This window comes from Capricornis sumatraensis, chromosome 4, assembly GCF_032405125.1.
Source record: "Capricornis sumatraensis isolate serow.1 chromosome 4, serow.2, whole genome shotgun sequence".
Taxonomy (NCBI): domain Eukaryota; kingdom Metazoa; phylum Chordata; class Mammalia; order Artiodactyla; family Bovidae; genus Capricornis; species Capricornis sumatraensis.
The window spans coordinates 86,930,467-86,947,882 of NC_091072.1; the positions used below are offsets into that span (position 1 = coordinate 86,930,467).

Sequence of the window (17,416 nt, forward strand, 5' to 3'; positions counted from 1 at the left end):
ATTAAATGGTACAAAGTCCATTTACTAAAACATGTATAATTAAAGGAAAAGTGTTCATCTTTCACTTAGAACTCAAGACTTAACAGAAGCAGAAGAGGTTTAAAAAAGGTGAAAAGAATACACGGAAAAACTACGCAGAAAAGATCTTAATGACCTGGGTAGCCAGGCATCCTGAAGTGTGGAAGTCAACTGACATCTTAGGAAGATTACTTTAAACAAAGCTAGTTGAGGTGATGGAATTCCAGCTGAGCTATTTAAAATCCTAAGAGGTGATGCTGCTAAAGTGCTGCCCTCAGTATGTCAGCCAATTTGGAAAACTCAGCAGTGGCCACAGGACTGGAAAAGCTTAGTATTCATTCTAGTTCCCAAGAAGGGCAATGCCAAAGGTGTGCAAAGTATCATTCAATTACACTCATTTCATATGCTAGTAAGCTCATGCTCAAAGTTTTCCAAGCAAGGCTTTAGCAATACATGAACTGAGAACTTTGAGATAGACAATCTGGCTTTAGAAGAGGTAGAGGAACTAGAGATCAAACTGCCAACATTTGTTATATCATAGAGAAACAAAGGAGTTCTAGAAAATCATCTACTTCTGCTTCACTGACTATGTTAAAGACTTTGACTGTGTGGATCACAAAAAACTGTGAAAAATCCTAAAGAAATGGGAATACCAGACCACCATACCTGTCTCCTGAGAAACCTGTATTTGTCAGTTAGATCTGGACATGGAACAACTGACTAGTTTAAAATTGGGAAAGGAGAATATCAAGGCTAATATATTGTCATCCTGGTTATTTAACTTCTATGCAGAGTACATCATGTGAAATGCTGAGCTGGATATATCACATGCTGAAATCAAGATTTCTGGGAGAAATATCAACAAACTCAGCCATGCAGATGAGGTTGCATTATCGTGGTATATGGCACTATAATGGCAGAAAGTAAAGAGGAACTAAAGAGCCTCTTGATCAGGGTGCAAGAGGAGAGTGAAAAAGCTGGCTTAAAACTCAACATTAAGAAACTAAGATCATGGTGTCTGGCCTGATCACTTCATTGCAAATAGAAGGGAGAAAAGTGGAAACAGTGACCGATTTTATTTTCTTGGGCTCCAGAATCACTGCAGATAGTGTCTGTAGTCATGAAGTTAAAAGTCACTTGTTCCTTGGAAAGAAACCTATGATAAATCTAGACAGCATGTTAAAAAGCAGAGACATCTTTTTGCTGACAAGGTTCTGTATAGTCAAAGCTATGGTTCAGTAGTCATGTACAAATTTGAGAGTTGGACCATAAAGAAGGCTAAGCATTGAAGAATTGATGCTTTCAAATTTTTGTGCTAGAGAAGACTCTTGCGATTCCCTTGCACTGCAAGATCACACTAGTCAATCTTAAAGGAAATCAACCCTGAATATTTATTGGAGTGACTGATGCTGAAGCTGAATTTCCAGTTCTTTGGCCACCTGATACCAAGAGCCAACTCACTGGAAAAAGACTCTGATGCTGGGAAAGATTGAAAGCAAAAGAAGGGACCAGCAGAGGTTGAGATGTTTAGATAGCATCATCAACTCAATGTGCATGAATCTGAGGAAATTCTTGGAGATAGTGAAAGATAGGGAAGCCTGGTGGCTGCAGTCCATGGGGTCACAAAGAGTCAGACATGACTTAGTGACAGAATGGTGTTCTGATTGATGTGAGGTAATACCTCACTGTAATTTTGAGTTGTGTTTATCTAATAATTAGTGGATAAGTAAATGGATCTTATAATTAGTGGATAAAGAAATGGAGAAGGAAATGGCAACCCCCTCCAGTGCTCTTGCCTGGATAATCCCATGGACGGAGTGAGGAGCCTGGTAGGCTACAGTCCATGGGGTTGCAAAGAGTCAGACGCAACTGAGTTACTTCACTTTCACTTTGAATAACTAGTGATGTTGAGCATCTTTTCATGTTATTTTTTACTATCTCTACGTGTTGGAGAAATATCTATTTAGATCCTTTGCCCTATTTTAAGTTGTTTACTTATTTGATATTGAGTTGTTTGAGCTATTTGTGTATTTTGGAGATTAATGCCTTGTCAGTCACTTTGTGTACATATATTTTATTTTATTTTTTGATCCACCTCTAGAATAATGATAATAAAAATAAACAAATTGGGACCTAATTAAATTTAAAAGCTTTTGAACCTCAAAGGAAACAGCAAACAAAATGAACATGTCTTTCTTATAAGCATATTCTCTTATAGAATCACAGTTCAATAATCAAAATCAGGAAACTTTGTGAGAAAATAATGAAGTTATATACTCCACATTCTATATTCAAAATACACCAGTTGTCCCAATTTTTATAGCTATCATTCTCTAGTCTAGAATTTTAGTCAAAAATTGTACATTGAGTTTAGTTGTCCTAATTTTTATCACTTTTAACCTAGAATACTCAGCCTGATTTTCTTTTTTTACCTTGCCTTGTTTTGGATAAGAACTTTAGCCTTACAAAAATGTTGAGAAAATGCTGCAGAGAATTTTGCATATTCCTCACCCAATTTCCTTTAATATTCATATTTTGCATTGTGTGTGTATGTTCTTTGCTTAGTCGTGTCTGATTCTTTGCAACCCCATAGACTAGACTTGTTACAAACCAGGCTCCTGTTTCCATGGAATTCTCCATGCGAGAATACTGGAGTGGGTAACCATTACCATCTCTAGGGGAATCTTCCTAACCTAGAAATCAAACCCAGGTCTCCTGCACTGCAGGCAATTTCTTTACCCTCTGAACCCCCAGGGGACCCCATATTTTACATTACTGTGGTATGTTTGTCACAATATACCGATGTTGCTACACTTCCCTCGTAGCTCAGTTGGTAAAGAATCTGCCTGCAGTGCAGGAGACTGGGATTCCATTCCTGGGTCAGGAACATCCTCTGGAGAAGGAAATGGCAACCCACTCCAGTATTTTTGCCTGGAGAATCCCATGGACAAAGGAGCCTGGCAGTCTATAGTCCATGGGGTTGCAAGAGTCAGACGTGACTTAGTGACTAAACCAAGCTACAGACTTTATTAGAGTTTCACTTGTTTTTCCATGAATGTCACTTTTGTATATCAGAATTCACTTCAGAATTCCTTTTTCCATGTAGTCATCCTCTCTCCTACTGTTCTCTGTTATGTGACAATTTCTTAGTCTTTCCATGATTTGGATATCTTTGGCAGTTTGAGGAGTAATAGTCTGATATTTTGGAGAAGGCAATGGCAACCCACTCCAGTACCCTTGCCTGGAAAATCCCATGGACGGAGGAGCCTGGTAGGCTGCAGTCCATGGGGTCGTAAAGAGTTGGACACAACTGAGTGACTTCTCTTTTCATTTTCATGCATTGGAGAAGGAAATGGCAACCCACTCCAGTGTTCTTGCCTGGAGAATCCAAGGGACGGCGGAGCCTGGTGGGCTGCCATCTATGGGGTTGCACAGAGTCAGACACGACTGAAGTGACTTAGCAGCAGTCTGATATTTTGTAGAATGTTTTTCAAATTGGGATTGTCTAATATTTTCAGTATGTCTAGATTGTGGTTATAAACTTGAAGGGCAAGATTACAGTGGTGTAATACCCTTCTTATTACATCATATCAGTGTTACATGATGTTAACGTGGCTTATCACTGGTGATTGTTAGCACTGATCACTGGCCAATGTGGTGCATACCAGGGTAGAATTGCTCAACATAATGGTATATATGCCCTTTTGTTTGTATGGTCAGTTGTTAATGTATTTTTCATAGATGCATGCAATACTGAGGTTATTGTATCTTCCTAATCAATTGAACCTTTTTATTATTGTACAGTGATGATTTTCAGATATGTTTACCATTAATGTAGATACACTGGTTTGCATTAGTTATTTTTGTTTCCTTTAGTGTAACTTTCCATTTTTTTGAATTTTCTAAATTTTTAAATTTTAATGTCTGTTTTAAATAGCTATGTATGAATTTTATTCTTTATATAGAATGACAGTTTTTGTTTTGAATCTGTAGCATTTAGTTCACCAGCTTCCCTGGTGGCTCAGTGGTAAAGAATCTACCTGCAATGTAGGAGTTGTGAGTTTGATACCTGTCGGGATCATCTTCTCAGGAAGATCCCGTGAAGAAGGAAATGGCAACTCACTCAAATATTCCTCCCTGGGAAGTCCCATCAACAGAGGAGGTTGACGGGCTACAGTCCTATGAACAGAGGAGCCTGGCAGTCACAAAAGAGTCAGACATGACTTAGCAGCTAAACAACAGCAACGACAGCAACATTTAGTTTATTAATGTGTATTTTTGTAACTGTTTCTCTGGATTTAATTTGATCACTTATTTAGTGCTTCTCATGTGCTCCACTGTTTTTTCTTTAGTGTCTTTGGAATTGCTTATATTTTTAAAATATCATTCCACAATCTTCCTTATGTTTTAGATATAAAATCCTTAAGAATTGTTGTATCCTAGGAATTTATAAATATTTTTATATAACTTATCAAATTCTATTTACTTTAAAGCATCTTGTACTTTCTTCCTGAATAATAAAAGTATATCAGGGGACTTTAACCTAAATTCTCAGTTTCCTGATCAATGCTATCATCATTTGCATTTGTTATTTATGCTTTTTAATATTACTATTATTGATTTATTGATAATTGATTTATTGATAAGATTATTTTTTTTCATATTTACAACTTCCCTTATTATTTTTTCATTCATCTCATGTTTGGTTATTCTCCTTCATCTTTCAGAAATTCCTGAACAAATGTACTTGGCTATGTTTTTGTTGGTTTTTAGTTGCTAAGTCGTGTATGACTCTTTTGTGACCCCATGGACTGTAGCCCCCCAGATTCCTCTGTCCATGGGATGTCCTAGGCAAGAGTTCTAGAGTGGGTTGCCATTTCCTTCTCCAAGGGATCTTCCCAACCCAGGGGTTGAATTTATATCTCCTGCATAGTGAGGCAGATTCTTTACCACTGAGCCACCACAGAAGCCCATTCTTGGCTATAAATTCACTCAATTCTATTTTGTTTAAAAATACCTAAGGTTCATATTTGTTCTTAAAAGAGATATATACAGTCCTAGGGTAACAGTTATTTTCTTTTGAAACCATTCAAGATTTTTTTTTCAGTTGTCTTTTATCTTCCAGTGCTCTTTCTCAGTAGTCAGCTCTAGTAGTCCTATTTTTTCTCCATATATTCTTATTTTTGTAGTTCTTTGCTAGTTCCTCATATTTCCATTCTTCTCTTTACATTTTAGGTATAGTATACATACTTACAAGCTTCCCAGGTGGTGCTAGTGGTAAAGAACCTGCCTGCTACTGCAGGAGACATAAGAGACCCAGGTTCCATCCCTGGGTTGGGAAGGTCCCCTGGAGGAGGGCATGGCAACCCACTAAAGTATTCTTGCCTAGAGAATCCCATGGACAGAGGAGCCTGGCAGGCTACAGTCTATAGGGTCACAGAGTCTGACAGGAATGAATGTCATGTATATTATGCATAGTATTTTTAATGTTTAAGTCTGTGTTATATTTTGTAGCCTGCTTTCTCTGGGGACTCAAAAATATGGTACATTTTTTCTTTAGAGTTTTGATATATTTTTAAATGAGCTCACATATATTTTTACACTTTAATGTGATAGTATTTTGAGATGTAGTTTGAATGCAAACCCTTCCACAGAGATTTTTCATTTACCAAGTAAGTGTGATCACTTGAATTAAGCCAAATTCTCAGTTTGAAGTTTGTCACTACTCTGGTAGTGAAAATTAAGATGGCAAGCCTGATTGAGGTTTGGAGACAATTATTAGGAGACATTTTTCTCTATTTCATTAATCACCATATGTTAAGGCATGGATTTATTTTGTAGATCCTGTCAAAGAGAATGTTTATGTCTAATTCATGCTACAATCAGGCAATATAGTCATTGTGATCCAAACTTTATGCTGTGAAATTGTTTATTTATTGAATTTCCCACCTTGTGAGTCCTTCCTCACCTTTTGGCAGGGAGGAGGGTTCTCATTTTTACTCCCTAAGGAGCCATAAAAAACAAGCGTAAGAGTAAACACTCTAGGGTTTACTTCTGTTCATCTTTCTGGCTTTATATCTTCAGTTTCTGATTGGACCTTACTTATTTTCATAGTTTTTCAGAGCATTTATAAATACTATTTGCAAATTTTATTCAACATTTTAAATTATTTTCAGGTAGATGTTCAGTCAAGATGCTTTAGTTTGCCATAATATTGAAAGTATAAATCTTGTGATTCACAAACAGAGAAAGAAATTTTTTTTTAAATTCAGTGGTATTACAAAAAGTAACTGATTACTGATGATGGAAGGATACTAAAAATGATGTTTTTATTATTCTAAGAAAAAATGTGCAAGGATAAAGTAACTTACCTTTTAATCATAAAGATCTAGACAAAATGTCACATGCAAACTGGCGTAGATTATTGGAGATGAATCATATTTTTGAAGACAAAAACACTCATTTTATTCTAATTCAATAACCTGTAGTTCCCTAGAAAAGCAGAAGAGTCTGGACTATGATTTGTGAAAGGGAAAAAGAAGCATGAAGTATACCTTTAGATCATTGGGATTAGTCTTTGAAAGATTCTCTCACGTAAAGTAGTGCACTTTGCTTTTGGTGTCAGCAAGAAGTTTTTGAGCGTAAATATTATATGCCATAGACATAGAGAAAGAAAATTGAGTGGAAGTGTTGCTTTGCATAATTTTGCTTATGTATTAGATACTTCCGTAAAACAATGAGTGCCTGTTATTAACAGATATTTAAATCTGTTGGTTTACAAGGAATTTATAGGATTAATTTTGCTCTTATAGAATTTATAATCAACTTAAGGAAAGAGGGTTAAAAACGTGGTATTGTAATAATTTAGGAAAAATTAAATGCTTAACTTATGGAACTGGCTTTAAGTGCGACAGAAATGCAGAGAAGGCCATTTTGTGTGAGGTTGACAGGGATAAAGTTTCCCGGAACAAGTAAAACTTCATCTGGGGATGTATGGAGTTTGAGGCAAAATAGGGAAGAGTTTATTCTTACCATCTTCTGCTTAACCACGTTCAATTTACTATGAGTCATGGACCTAACATTCCAGGTTCCTATGCTATCCTGTTCTTTGTAGCTTCAGATTTTACTTTCATCTCCAGACACATCCACAACTGGTAGCTGTTTCTGCTTTGGCCCAGCCGCTTCATTCTTTCTGGAGCTATTTGTAGTTCTCTTCTGCTCTTCTCCAGTAGCATATTAGACACCTTAAGACCTGGGGGATTCACCTTTTGGTATCATATCTTAGCAACAGTTAGAACCCTGGTATGAAACAACTGTTTCAGTATTGAGAAAAGAGTCTGACAGGGCTCACCCTGTTTGTTTAATTTATATGCTGAGCACATTATGAGAAATGCCAGGCTGGATGAGTTACAAGCTGGAATCAAGATAGGCAGGAGAAACATCAACATCCTCAGATATGCAGATGATACCACTCTACTGGCAGAAAGCGAAGAGGAACTAAAGAGCCTCTTAATGAGGGGAAGGAGGAGAGTGAAAGAGTCAGCTTAAAACTGAATATCAAAAAAACTAAGTTCATGGCATCCAGCCCCATTACTCCATGGCAAATAAGGGCGGAAAATGTGGAAGTAGTGACAGATTTCCTCTTCTTGGGCTCTGAAGTCGCTGCAGATGGTGACTGCAGCCATGAAATCAGAAGATATTTGTTTCTTGGCAGGAAAGCGATGACAAACCTAGACAGTATGTTGAAAACCAGAGGCATTACTCTGCCAACAAAGGTCTGTAGAGTCAAGGCTATAATCTTCCCAGGGATCATGTATGGTTGTGAGAGCTGGACAATAAAGAAAGTGAAGCACAGAAGAATTAATGCCTTCAAACTGTGGTGCTGGAGAAGACACTTCAGAGTCCCTTGGACAGCAAGATCAAACCAGTCAGTCTTAAGAGAAATAAAGCCTGAATACTAGTTGGAAGGACTGATGCTGGGGCTGAAGCTCCAGTATTTTGGTCATCTGACTGGAACAGCTGACTCATTGGAAAAGTCCCTGATGCTGGAAAAGATTGAGGGCAGAAGAAGAAGAGGGCCTCAGAGGATGAGATGGCTGGGTGGCATCACTGAAGCAATGGACATGAACTTGGGCAAACTTCGGGAGATGGTGGGGAACAGGGAGACCTGGCATGTTGCAGCCTATGGGGTTACAAAGAGTCAGACATGACTAGATGACTGAACAACAACACCAGGGAAGAGTTTCAACACACTGTAGTCTGCTAAGCTGTAGGAATTGGCACAAAGAAAAAATAAGCCCAAATAAATAACCATATTGAAAGAAGAAAGAAATATTGAAAACCAAATTAGGGATACATTGTAATCACATAATAGATATCTTAGAAGTCATGGGAGAATATTTCTCATATTATAGATATTGCATTATATTGTATTAATTATCTATTATAAACAGTATGAAGCTATTGGAGATTCTTGGGCAAAGTACTGACATGTTGAAAAGATTTATTAGTAATTGTGGATCTTTTAGTAAGTGTGGATCTATTAGTAAATGTGGTTTTATTGGTAGTAGGATAAACTCAAGTTTGAAACGGGATATATTTTATTAGAGCACAATTATTAGTAGTATGCTTTTTTTTGGTTATATAAAAATAGCATATATATTTAAAATTAATTTATTTGCTATATAATATTAATAGAAATATCATTGTGTTTAAATATGCTTTTTGTTGTTTTAGAGGAATTCCAGGGAAGAAATGTGGTACAATCATACTTACAGCAGAGGAATTAAACTGTTGCAGAGTAAGTAAATATTTCTTTGGATTAAACAGTAGTTCCAAACGTCTTTGAAATGGTATTTCTCAAACTATATTTAAATGATTTTTCTTGAGTAATTTTAGCAAAAATAATTAAAACTAAATTATATAATTCTATGATTCATAAAAATATTATTTTAGGTAGTACTTCAGCTAGAGAGGCTACATTCTATAGTCCAGATTTAACAGTCTTTCTAATGAATAGAAATTGTTAAAATAAAACCTAATATCATTTTGAGGTGGCATTAATATAAGGAATCATCAATTGTATTAGTTAAATTTTTATAAAAATTTGAAGATTTTATATGTGATCCTGAAGAAATATTTCTAGTCAATTGTCTGTAACCATTTTGTGTAACATACTTGTTTTTCTATATTTCTGACTGAATTCAGCATTTATATATGGTGTCATATTTTCTTAGCTTGGGAAGCCCACATTTATAGAAATAACCAGCTACCACTCCAACTGAGTGTAATAACATGGAGTGTATATTTATTAATCTTAGAAAATGACTAGTTTTGGTTGTGATGTGTGGACCTAATCAGCTTTCATACTTCTTGTCTCTGAATTTGTATATGTGTATAATATCTGTGTTTATATGATGGAGGATACATATTCTTTATTGTGATATTAAAATGCTATTTTGACAAAATCTTGATATTATTTTGTATAACTGTGCTAATGAACAAACTATTTTAAGTTTTGTTTTGAAATAGATGTAACATATCAAGGGCATAGATTGAGAGTATTGCCAGTCTGCATCTTAAACATATTTTGCTTTCAATTCTGTTGTTTAATTTGGAGAAACAGAAAATTATAAAGCTTCCATGCAAATGAAGTGGAATATGTTATTTAGTGATCTAGAGGCATTTTCACCACTCTTTATGAAAATAAAGCTTTTAAAGCATCTGAAATTTCCTTTCAATATATTCATTAATAATACTAATTATTTTTTACATATTTCCCATACTTAGAAATTATAGATCTAGAATTTTTTAATTTTTAGGAATCTTGACCTAACTTCACATATGCATCCTACATTCTGATTCTTAGCTAAAGACATTGATAATCACCATCAGTGAAATAATATGGCTGTGCTAGTAGAGTAGAAGAAACAAGTGTGCTCAAAGTAGTGATCATAGTTAACTTCAGAAGTGAGAATGTGTTTTATTTATTTTTTTAACTTTTTATTTTATATTGAAGTATAACCAATTAAAAATGTTGTGATAGTTCTAGTGGACAGCAAAGAGACTCAGCCACATATATAAATGTCACCATTCTCTTCCAGACTTCCCTACCATTCATGCTACCACATAACATTGAGCAGAGTGCCCTGTGCTACCTAGTAGGACCTTGTTGATTTTTTATTTTAAATATAGCAGTTGAACCCAAAATATACCTGTTGATCTCAAAATTCCTAAGTGTCCCTTCCCCCCACCCATCCCCTTAGCAACCATAAGTTAAGTCTGTGAGTTTGTTTCTATTATTTCCTTTTAGATTCCACATATAAGAGATGTCATAGAGTGTTTCTCAGTCTCTGTCTTAGTTCACTTAGCATGGCAGCTTCTAAATTCATCGAAGTTTTAAGTATTTTATGGTACTTTAAAAATATCAAGCATTATCACTTACAATTTGTCATGAAATAATTTTATTTCATATTAGAAATTATCAGATTGACAAGTACTTTCTTGAAAACACATTGCCAGTTGTTAACTTGAGCATACAATGTAGAATCAGGACACCTAAATTTCAATATGTCTCTTTCACTATTTGGCCAAGTAAAAAGTTTTGGAGCTTTAATTTTTACATTTGTAAACTGCTAAAAGTCTTCATACAGGTGCACTTCATTTTATTGTGCTTCACTTTATTGCATAGTGCATATATTGTACTTTTTGCAAATTGAAGGCCTGTCACAGATGTGTGATGAAAAAGTCTTTTGGCACCATTTTTCCAGTAGTATTGCTCACCCTAGTCTCTGTGTCACATTTTACTAGTTTTTTCAAAATATCAAAATTTCTCATTATTATTACATTTGTTATAGTGATCTGTGATCAGTGGTCTTCAATGTTACTATTGTAATTGTTTTGGGCACCAAAAAAGTGTGTGTGCTGCCTGCTCCATGAACTGGCCATTCCCCCATCTCTCTCCCTCTTGCCAGGCATTCTTATTCTCTGAGACACAACAATATAGTAATTAGGACAGTTAATATCCTGGCAGAAAGTGAAGAGGAGCTAAAAAGCCTCTTGATGAAAGTGAATGAGGAGAGCGAAAAAGTTGGCTTAAAGCTCAACATTCAGAAAACGAAGATCATGGCATCCGGTCCCATCACTTCATGGGAAATAGATGGGGAAACAGTGGAAACAGTGTCAGACTTTATTTTTGGGGCTCCAAAATCACTGCAGATGGTGATTGCAGCCATGAAATTAAAAGACACTTACTCCTTGGAAGGAAAATTATGACCAACCTAGATAGCATATTAAAAAACAGAGACATTACTTTGCCAACAAAGGTCCATCTAGTCAAAGCTATGGTTTTTCCTGTGGTCATGTATGGATGTGAGAGTTGGACTGTGAAGAAGGCTGAGCGCTGAAGAATTGATGCTTTTGAACAGTGGTGTTGGAGAAGACTCTTGAGAATCCCTGGGACTGCAAGGAGATCCACCCAGTCCATTCTGAAGGAGATCAACCCTGGGATTTCTTTGGAGGGAATGATGCTAAAGCTGAAACTCCAGTACTTTGGACACCACATGCAAAGAGTTGACTCATTGGAAAAGACTCTGATGCTGGGAGGGATTGGGGGCAGGAGGAGAAGGGGACAACCGAGGATGAGATGGCTGGATGGCATCACTGACTCGATGGATGTGAGTCTGAGTGAACTCGGGGAGATGGTGATGGTCAGGGAGGCCTCGCATGCTGCGATTCATGGGGTCGCAAAGAGTTGGACACGACTGAGCGACTGAACTGAACTGAACTGAATATCCCTATAATGGCTGCTAAGTGTTGAAGTGAAAGGGAGATTCACACATCTCTCACTTTAAATCAAAAGCTAGAAATGATTTCGCTTACTGAGGAGTGGCTGTCTAAAGCCAAGCTGAATAGGATGAAAGCTAGTCCTTTTGGGCCAAATGACCCAAGGAAAAGTTCTTGAAGGCAATTTCATGTGCTGCTGCTGCTGTTGCTGCTGCTAAGTCATTTCAGTCATGTCTGACTCTGTGCGACCCCATAGACGGCAGCCCACCAGGCTCCCCTGTCCCAGCGATTCTCCAGGCAAGAATACTGGAGTGGGTTGCCATTTCCTTCTCCAACGCATGAAAATGAAAAGTGAAAGTAAAGTTGCTCAGTCGTGTCTGACTCTTCGCGACGCGACCCCATGCTGCAGCCTACCAGGCTCCTCCGCCCACGAATTTTCCAGGCAAGAATATGGGAGTGGGGTGCCATTGCCTTCTCTGAATGATGGTTGCTACACTAAATAAATGATTTTCAGTGTAGATGAAACAGCCTTATTGGAAGAAGATGCAATTTAGGACTTTCATAGCTAGAGAAGAGAAATAAGTGCCTGGTTTCAAAGCTTCAGAGGACAGACTGACTCTCTCGTCTTGTAGATGGTAACTGTAAGGTGATTTCCATTTAGAAAGGTGCTTCTTATGTGACTCAGTGGTAAAGAATCTGTCTGCCAATGAAGGAGACAGAAGATGCAGGTTTGATCTCTGGGTCAGGAAGATTCTATGGAGAAGGAAGTGGCAACCCTCTACAGTATTCTTGCTTGGAAAATCCTACAGACGGATGAGCCTGGTGGACTATAGTCAGTGGGGTCGTAAGGAGTCAGACACGACTTAGCGACTGAGCACACTTGGAGCACGTCATTTAGACAATTCTTGGGCCCTTAAGAAATATGCTCAATTTGCTCCGCTTATGCTCTATTAATGAAACAATAAGGCCTGATTGACAGCATATCTGTTTACAACGTGGTTTACTGAATTTTGTAAATTAATTAATTTATTTTAATTGTAGGATAATTACTTTACAATATTATGACAGTTCCTGCCAAACATACAAGTTTCAGCCACGGGTATACATTTGTATCACCATCCTGAATCCCTCACCAACCTCCCTCCCCACCCCTATCCCTCTGGGTTGTCCCAGAGCACTGGCTCTGGGTGCCCTGCTTCATGCATCAAACTTGCACTGGTCATCTGTTTTACATATGGTATTATAAATGTTTCAGTGCTATTCTCTCAAATCATCCTACCCTCACCTTCTCCCACAGAGTCCAAAAGTCTGTTCTTTACATATGTGTCTCTTTTGCTGCCCTGCATGTCAGATCATCACTACCAAATTTCTAAATTCCATATATATGTGCTAATAACATACAGTATTTGTCTTTTTCTTTCTGACTTTCTTCACTCTGTATAATAGGTTCCAGTTTCATCCACCTCATTAGACCTGACTCAAATTCATTCCTATTTATAGCTGGGTATTTAAGCCCAGGAGCTTCCCAGGTGGTGCTAGTGATAAAGAACCCACCTGACAATGCAGGAGACATAAGAGATCCAGGTTTGATCCTTGGATTGGGAAGATCCCCTGGAGAAGTACATGGCAACCCATTCCAATATTCTTGCCTGGAGAGTCCCATGGACAGAGGACCCTGGCAGGCTCCAGTTCATTCATAGGGTCACACAGAGTCAGACATGTCTGAAGTGATTTAGCACAGCACAGCACATTTAAGCCCACTGTTGTGACCTATTGCTCAGGGAAAAAAAAAAAAAAAAGGTTCCTTTCAAAATAATACTGCTTATTTACAATGTACCTGGCCACACAAGAGTTCTGATGGATATGTATGAGTTTGATGTTATTTTCATGCTCACTAACACACTAATTCTGCAAACCATGGCTCAAGGAGTAAGTTTGACTTTCAATTCCTATTACTTAAGAAATAATACATTTCATAAAGTTATAGCTTCCACATTCCAGAAAGTTATATGAAATAATACATTTCATAAAGTCATAGTGATTCCTTTAATAGATCTGGGCAAAGTCAATTGAAAATCTTCTAAAAAGGATTCACCATTCTAGATGCCATTAAGAACATTCATAATTCATGGGGAGAGGCCTAGATATCAACATTAACAGGAATTTGGAAGAAGTTGAGTCCAACCCTCACAAGAGGATGATTTTGAGGGGTTTAAGACTTCAGTGGAGGAAGTAACTGATGATACTGTGAAAATGGCAAGAGAATTAGAATAGAAAGCGGAGCCTGAAGATATGACTAAATTGCTGTAATCTCATGATAAGGCTTGAATGGATGACAAGCTGCATCTTATGTATGAGCAGTGAAAGTGGGTTCTTCAGATGGAATCTACTGGTAAAGATTCTGTGAAGGTTATTGAAAGGACAGCAAGGGTTGGAGAATATTATATGTACTTAGTTGACAAAGCAGCAGCATGATTTGTGTGGATTGACCTTGGTTTTGAAAGAAGTTCTAACTATGGGGAAAATGCTAGCAAATAGCTTTGCATGCTACAGGGAAATCCCAAATTGCATCATTGTCTTATTCTAAGAAATCGCCACAGCCACCCCAAACTTCAACAACCATCACCCTGTTTAGCCAGTATCTGTCAACATCAAGTCAAGCTCCTCCACCAGCAAAAAATATTGTGACTTGCTGAAGACTCAGATGATGGTTAGCACTTTTAGCAATTAAGTATTTTTAAATCAAGTATGTACATTGTTTCCTTAGACATATGCTACTGAACAGTTAGTAGAAAAAGTAGTGTGAGCAATAACGTTTATGTGCACCGGGAAACCAAAAAATTGATGTGACTTGCTTTATTGTGATGGTCACTTTATTGTGGTGGTCTGGAACAGAATCCACAATATCTTCGAGATGTGTATGTATCTCCCCCAGGTGGTTCGTTACAGAATTAAGAAGGGACTGTATTTCTTTCTTGGGAAAGGAAAAGAGCTGGAGGAATCAGACACCCCAACTTCAGACTATGCTACAAAGCTGTAGTCAAAACAGTATGGTACTGGGACAGAAATAGACATATAGATCAATGGAACAGGATAGAAAACTCAGAGACAAACCCACACTCCTGTGCCCAATTAATATATGAAAAAGGAGGCAAGACTATGCAATATTGGAAAGACAATCTCTTCAACAAATGGTGCTGGGAAAACTGGACACCTACATGTAAAAAAATGAAATTAGATCACTCCATACACAAAAATAAGCTCAAAATGGATCAAAGACCTAAATGTGAGACCAAACACTGTAAAACTCCTAGAGGAAAACATAGGCAGAACACTCACTGACATAAATTGCAGCAGTATCTTCGTCTGTCTCCCAGAGTAATGAGAAAAAAACCAGGGATAAACAGATGGGATCCACTTACACTCAAAAGCTTTTACACAGCAAAGAAGACAGTAAACAAAATGAGAAGATAACCCACAGATTGGGAGAAAATATTTGCAAATGAAATGACCCACAAGAGATTAGTCTCTAAGATTTACAAATAGCACATGAGGCTTAACATCATCTAAGCAAAGAACCCAAACAAAAAACACACAGAAGACCTAGATAGCCAACAGGCAAATGAACAGATGTTCAACCTTGCTAATTATTGGAGAAATGTAAATCAAACCTAGAATCAAAATGGATATCTTAAAAAAATCCACCAACAGTAAGTGCTAGAGAGGGTTTTTCAAGAAGGGAACCCTCCCACCCAATTGGTGAAAATGTAAATTGCTACAGCCATTATGGATAACAGTATGGAGATTCCTTAAAAAACTAAATATAGAGCTACCATATAACCCTGCAGTTCCATTCCTGGGCATATGTCCACAGAAAAACATTATCTGAAAAGGTAATGCACTCCAATATTCATCGCAGAATTTTTATAATAGCCAAGACAAGGAAACAACCTAAATGGCCATCAATGGAGAAGTGGGTAGAAAAGATATGGTACATATAAACAATGAAATATCACTCTGCCATTAAAAAAAGTGAAATGATGCCGTTTACAGCAACATGGATGGATCTAGAGAGTGACATACTGAGTGAAGCCAGTCAGTCAGAGAAGGAGAAATATTGTATTACATCCCTTAGTTGTGGAATCTAAAAAGAAATGATACTAATGAACTTATTTACAACACAGAAACAGACTCACAGACTTAAAGAACCAACTTATGGTTGCTAGGGGAGAAGGATGGAGGGAAGCAATACTTAGAGAGTTGGAGATCACCATGTACACACTACTATATTAGAAATGGATACCCAACGATGTCCTACTATATTAAAAAGGGGGGCATATTAGAGAAATGGATAAATTATAAATTTATACAAATGTTTATTTGTAGTGTGGTAATCCTAATTATTTCAACTTAGTATTCCATAGTTTATATCAAATGCAACTTTTGTGATATATCTTATCAAATTCTAGGATAGATATTAATTTTGAAGTCATATTGGAAATGTTTCCTCACTCAGTATTTTTAAATAGCTTCAAGTTGTCCACAAATAATATTTTCATTCTGATTGATTTAACAATATTCACAAAATGTATAATATGCTATTCTGTGGTAAGGAAGCTTGCAATAGAATGGCAAGAAAAATAACAACAAGCAACCTCTATCCTTTTATTCAACACAGATGTATTTTTTGAAAACAATATACATTAATCAGATGATTCTGTAGACAAATATTGATTCTACCATGGAGAATCTAATTTATATTGTGTGGAGGTAACCAGGACTCTTTGAGAAAATTCCTTTTTAGCTTAGCCCCAAGTAATGATAAAGATTTCCAGCAGGACATGCAACTCATACGGGGCCCAAAGAGGGAAAGATTGTATCTGGTGTGTGTCAGCAAGGGGATGGGAGCTGGAGAATGACTGAAATAAAACTTTGTCAGATGAATATGGAAAAGGTTGCTCAGAGTTTTCTTGGTGTTGAGCTTTTGTAGACTATGCTAAAGATTCTGTGCTTATCCAAAGGAAAGGCATGAATAATTTTAAGTTATGAACAAAATTATTTATTTGATGTTTTAAGTCTATTATTCTCCCTGCTGAATGGAGAATCAGTTGGATAGGCTCAAGAGCAGAAGAGGGAGAAGTGAACAAATGCCACCGGCATATCCAGGTGACTGAAGATTTATAAATGTTTTAGAGATAGCATCTTGCAACTTGGAGATGAACTAGGTAAGAGGTCAGGAAAAGGAATAGTCAAGGACAGCTTCCTTGAGCACTTTGGGTGGATGATGAGTCACTCACTGAATCAGAACAAGTTTGGTTTGAATTTGTTAGAACTTGTTAGAAATGTGAAACATTTAAGTGCATTTCTTCATTAGGAAGTTTGTTACATTAGCATGGAGTATTAAAGAAAGTCTTAAAATTCTCTCAGGATGCTTTAATTATAAGAGTTTAAACAAATGTAATGATGTTCCTATATTTCTAAAAGTAAGTGGATGCTTGTGTTTTAACCAGAAATTAGATTTCTTTTGTGTTTGATATAGATGGAATTTTCCACAAGTTTATATCATTTGGTGCACTGAAAGCAATGTTTTATTTTGAGTTATTCATTTTCCAAG

At 36.9% G+C, this 17,416-nt stretch overlaps 1 protein-coding gene across 1 annotated transcript in view; it reads left to right on the forward strand.

The window, feature by feature from the left end:
• The window catches only part of CPNE8 (copine 8), a 258,480-nt gene that overhangs the window by 138,423 nt on the left and 102,641 nt on the right, over positions 1-17,416 (forward strand). Inside the window, exon 7 of the mRNA XM_068969689.1 lies at positions 8,755-8,818. Coding sequence (XP_068825790.1) covers positions 8,755-8,818 — 64 coding nt within the window. The remainder of the gene's footprint in view (positions 1-8,754; positions 8,819-17,416) is intronic.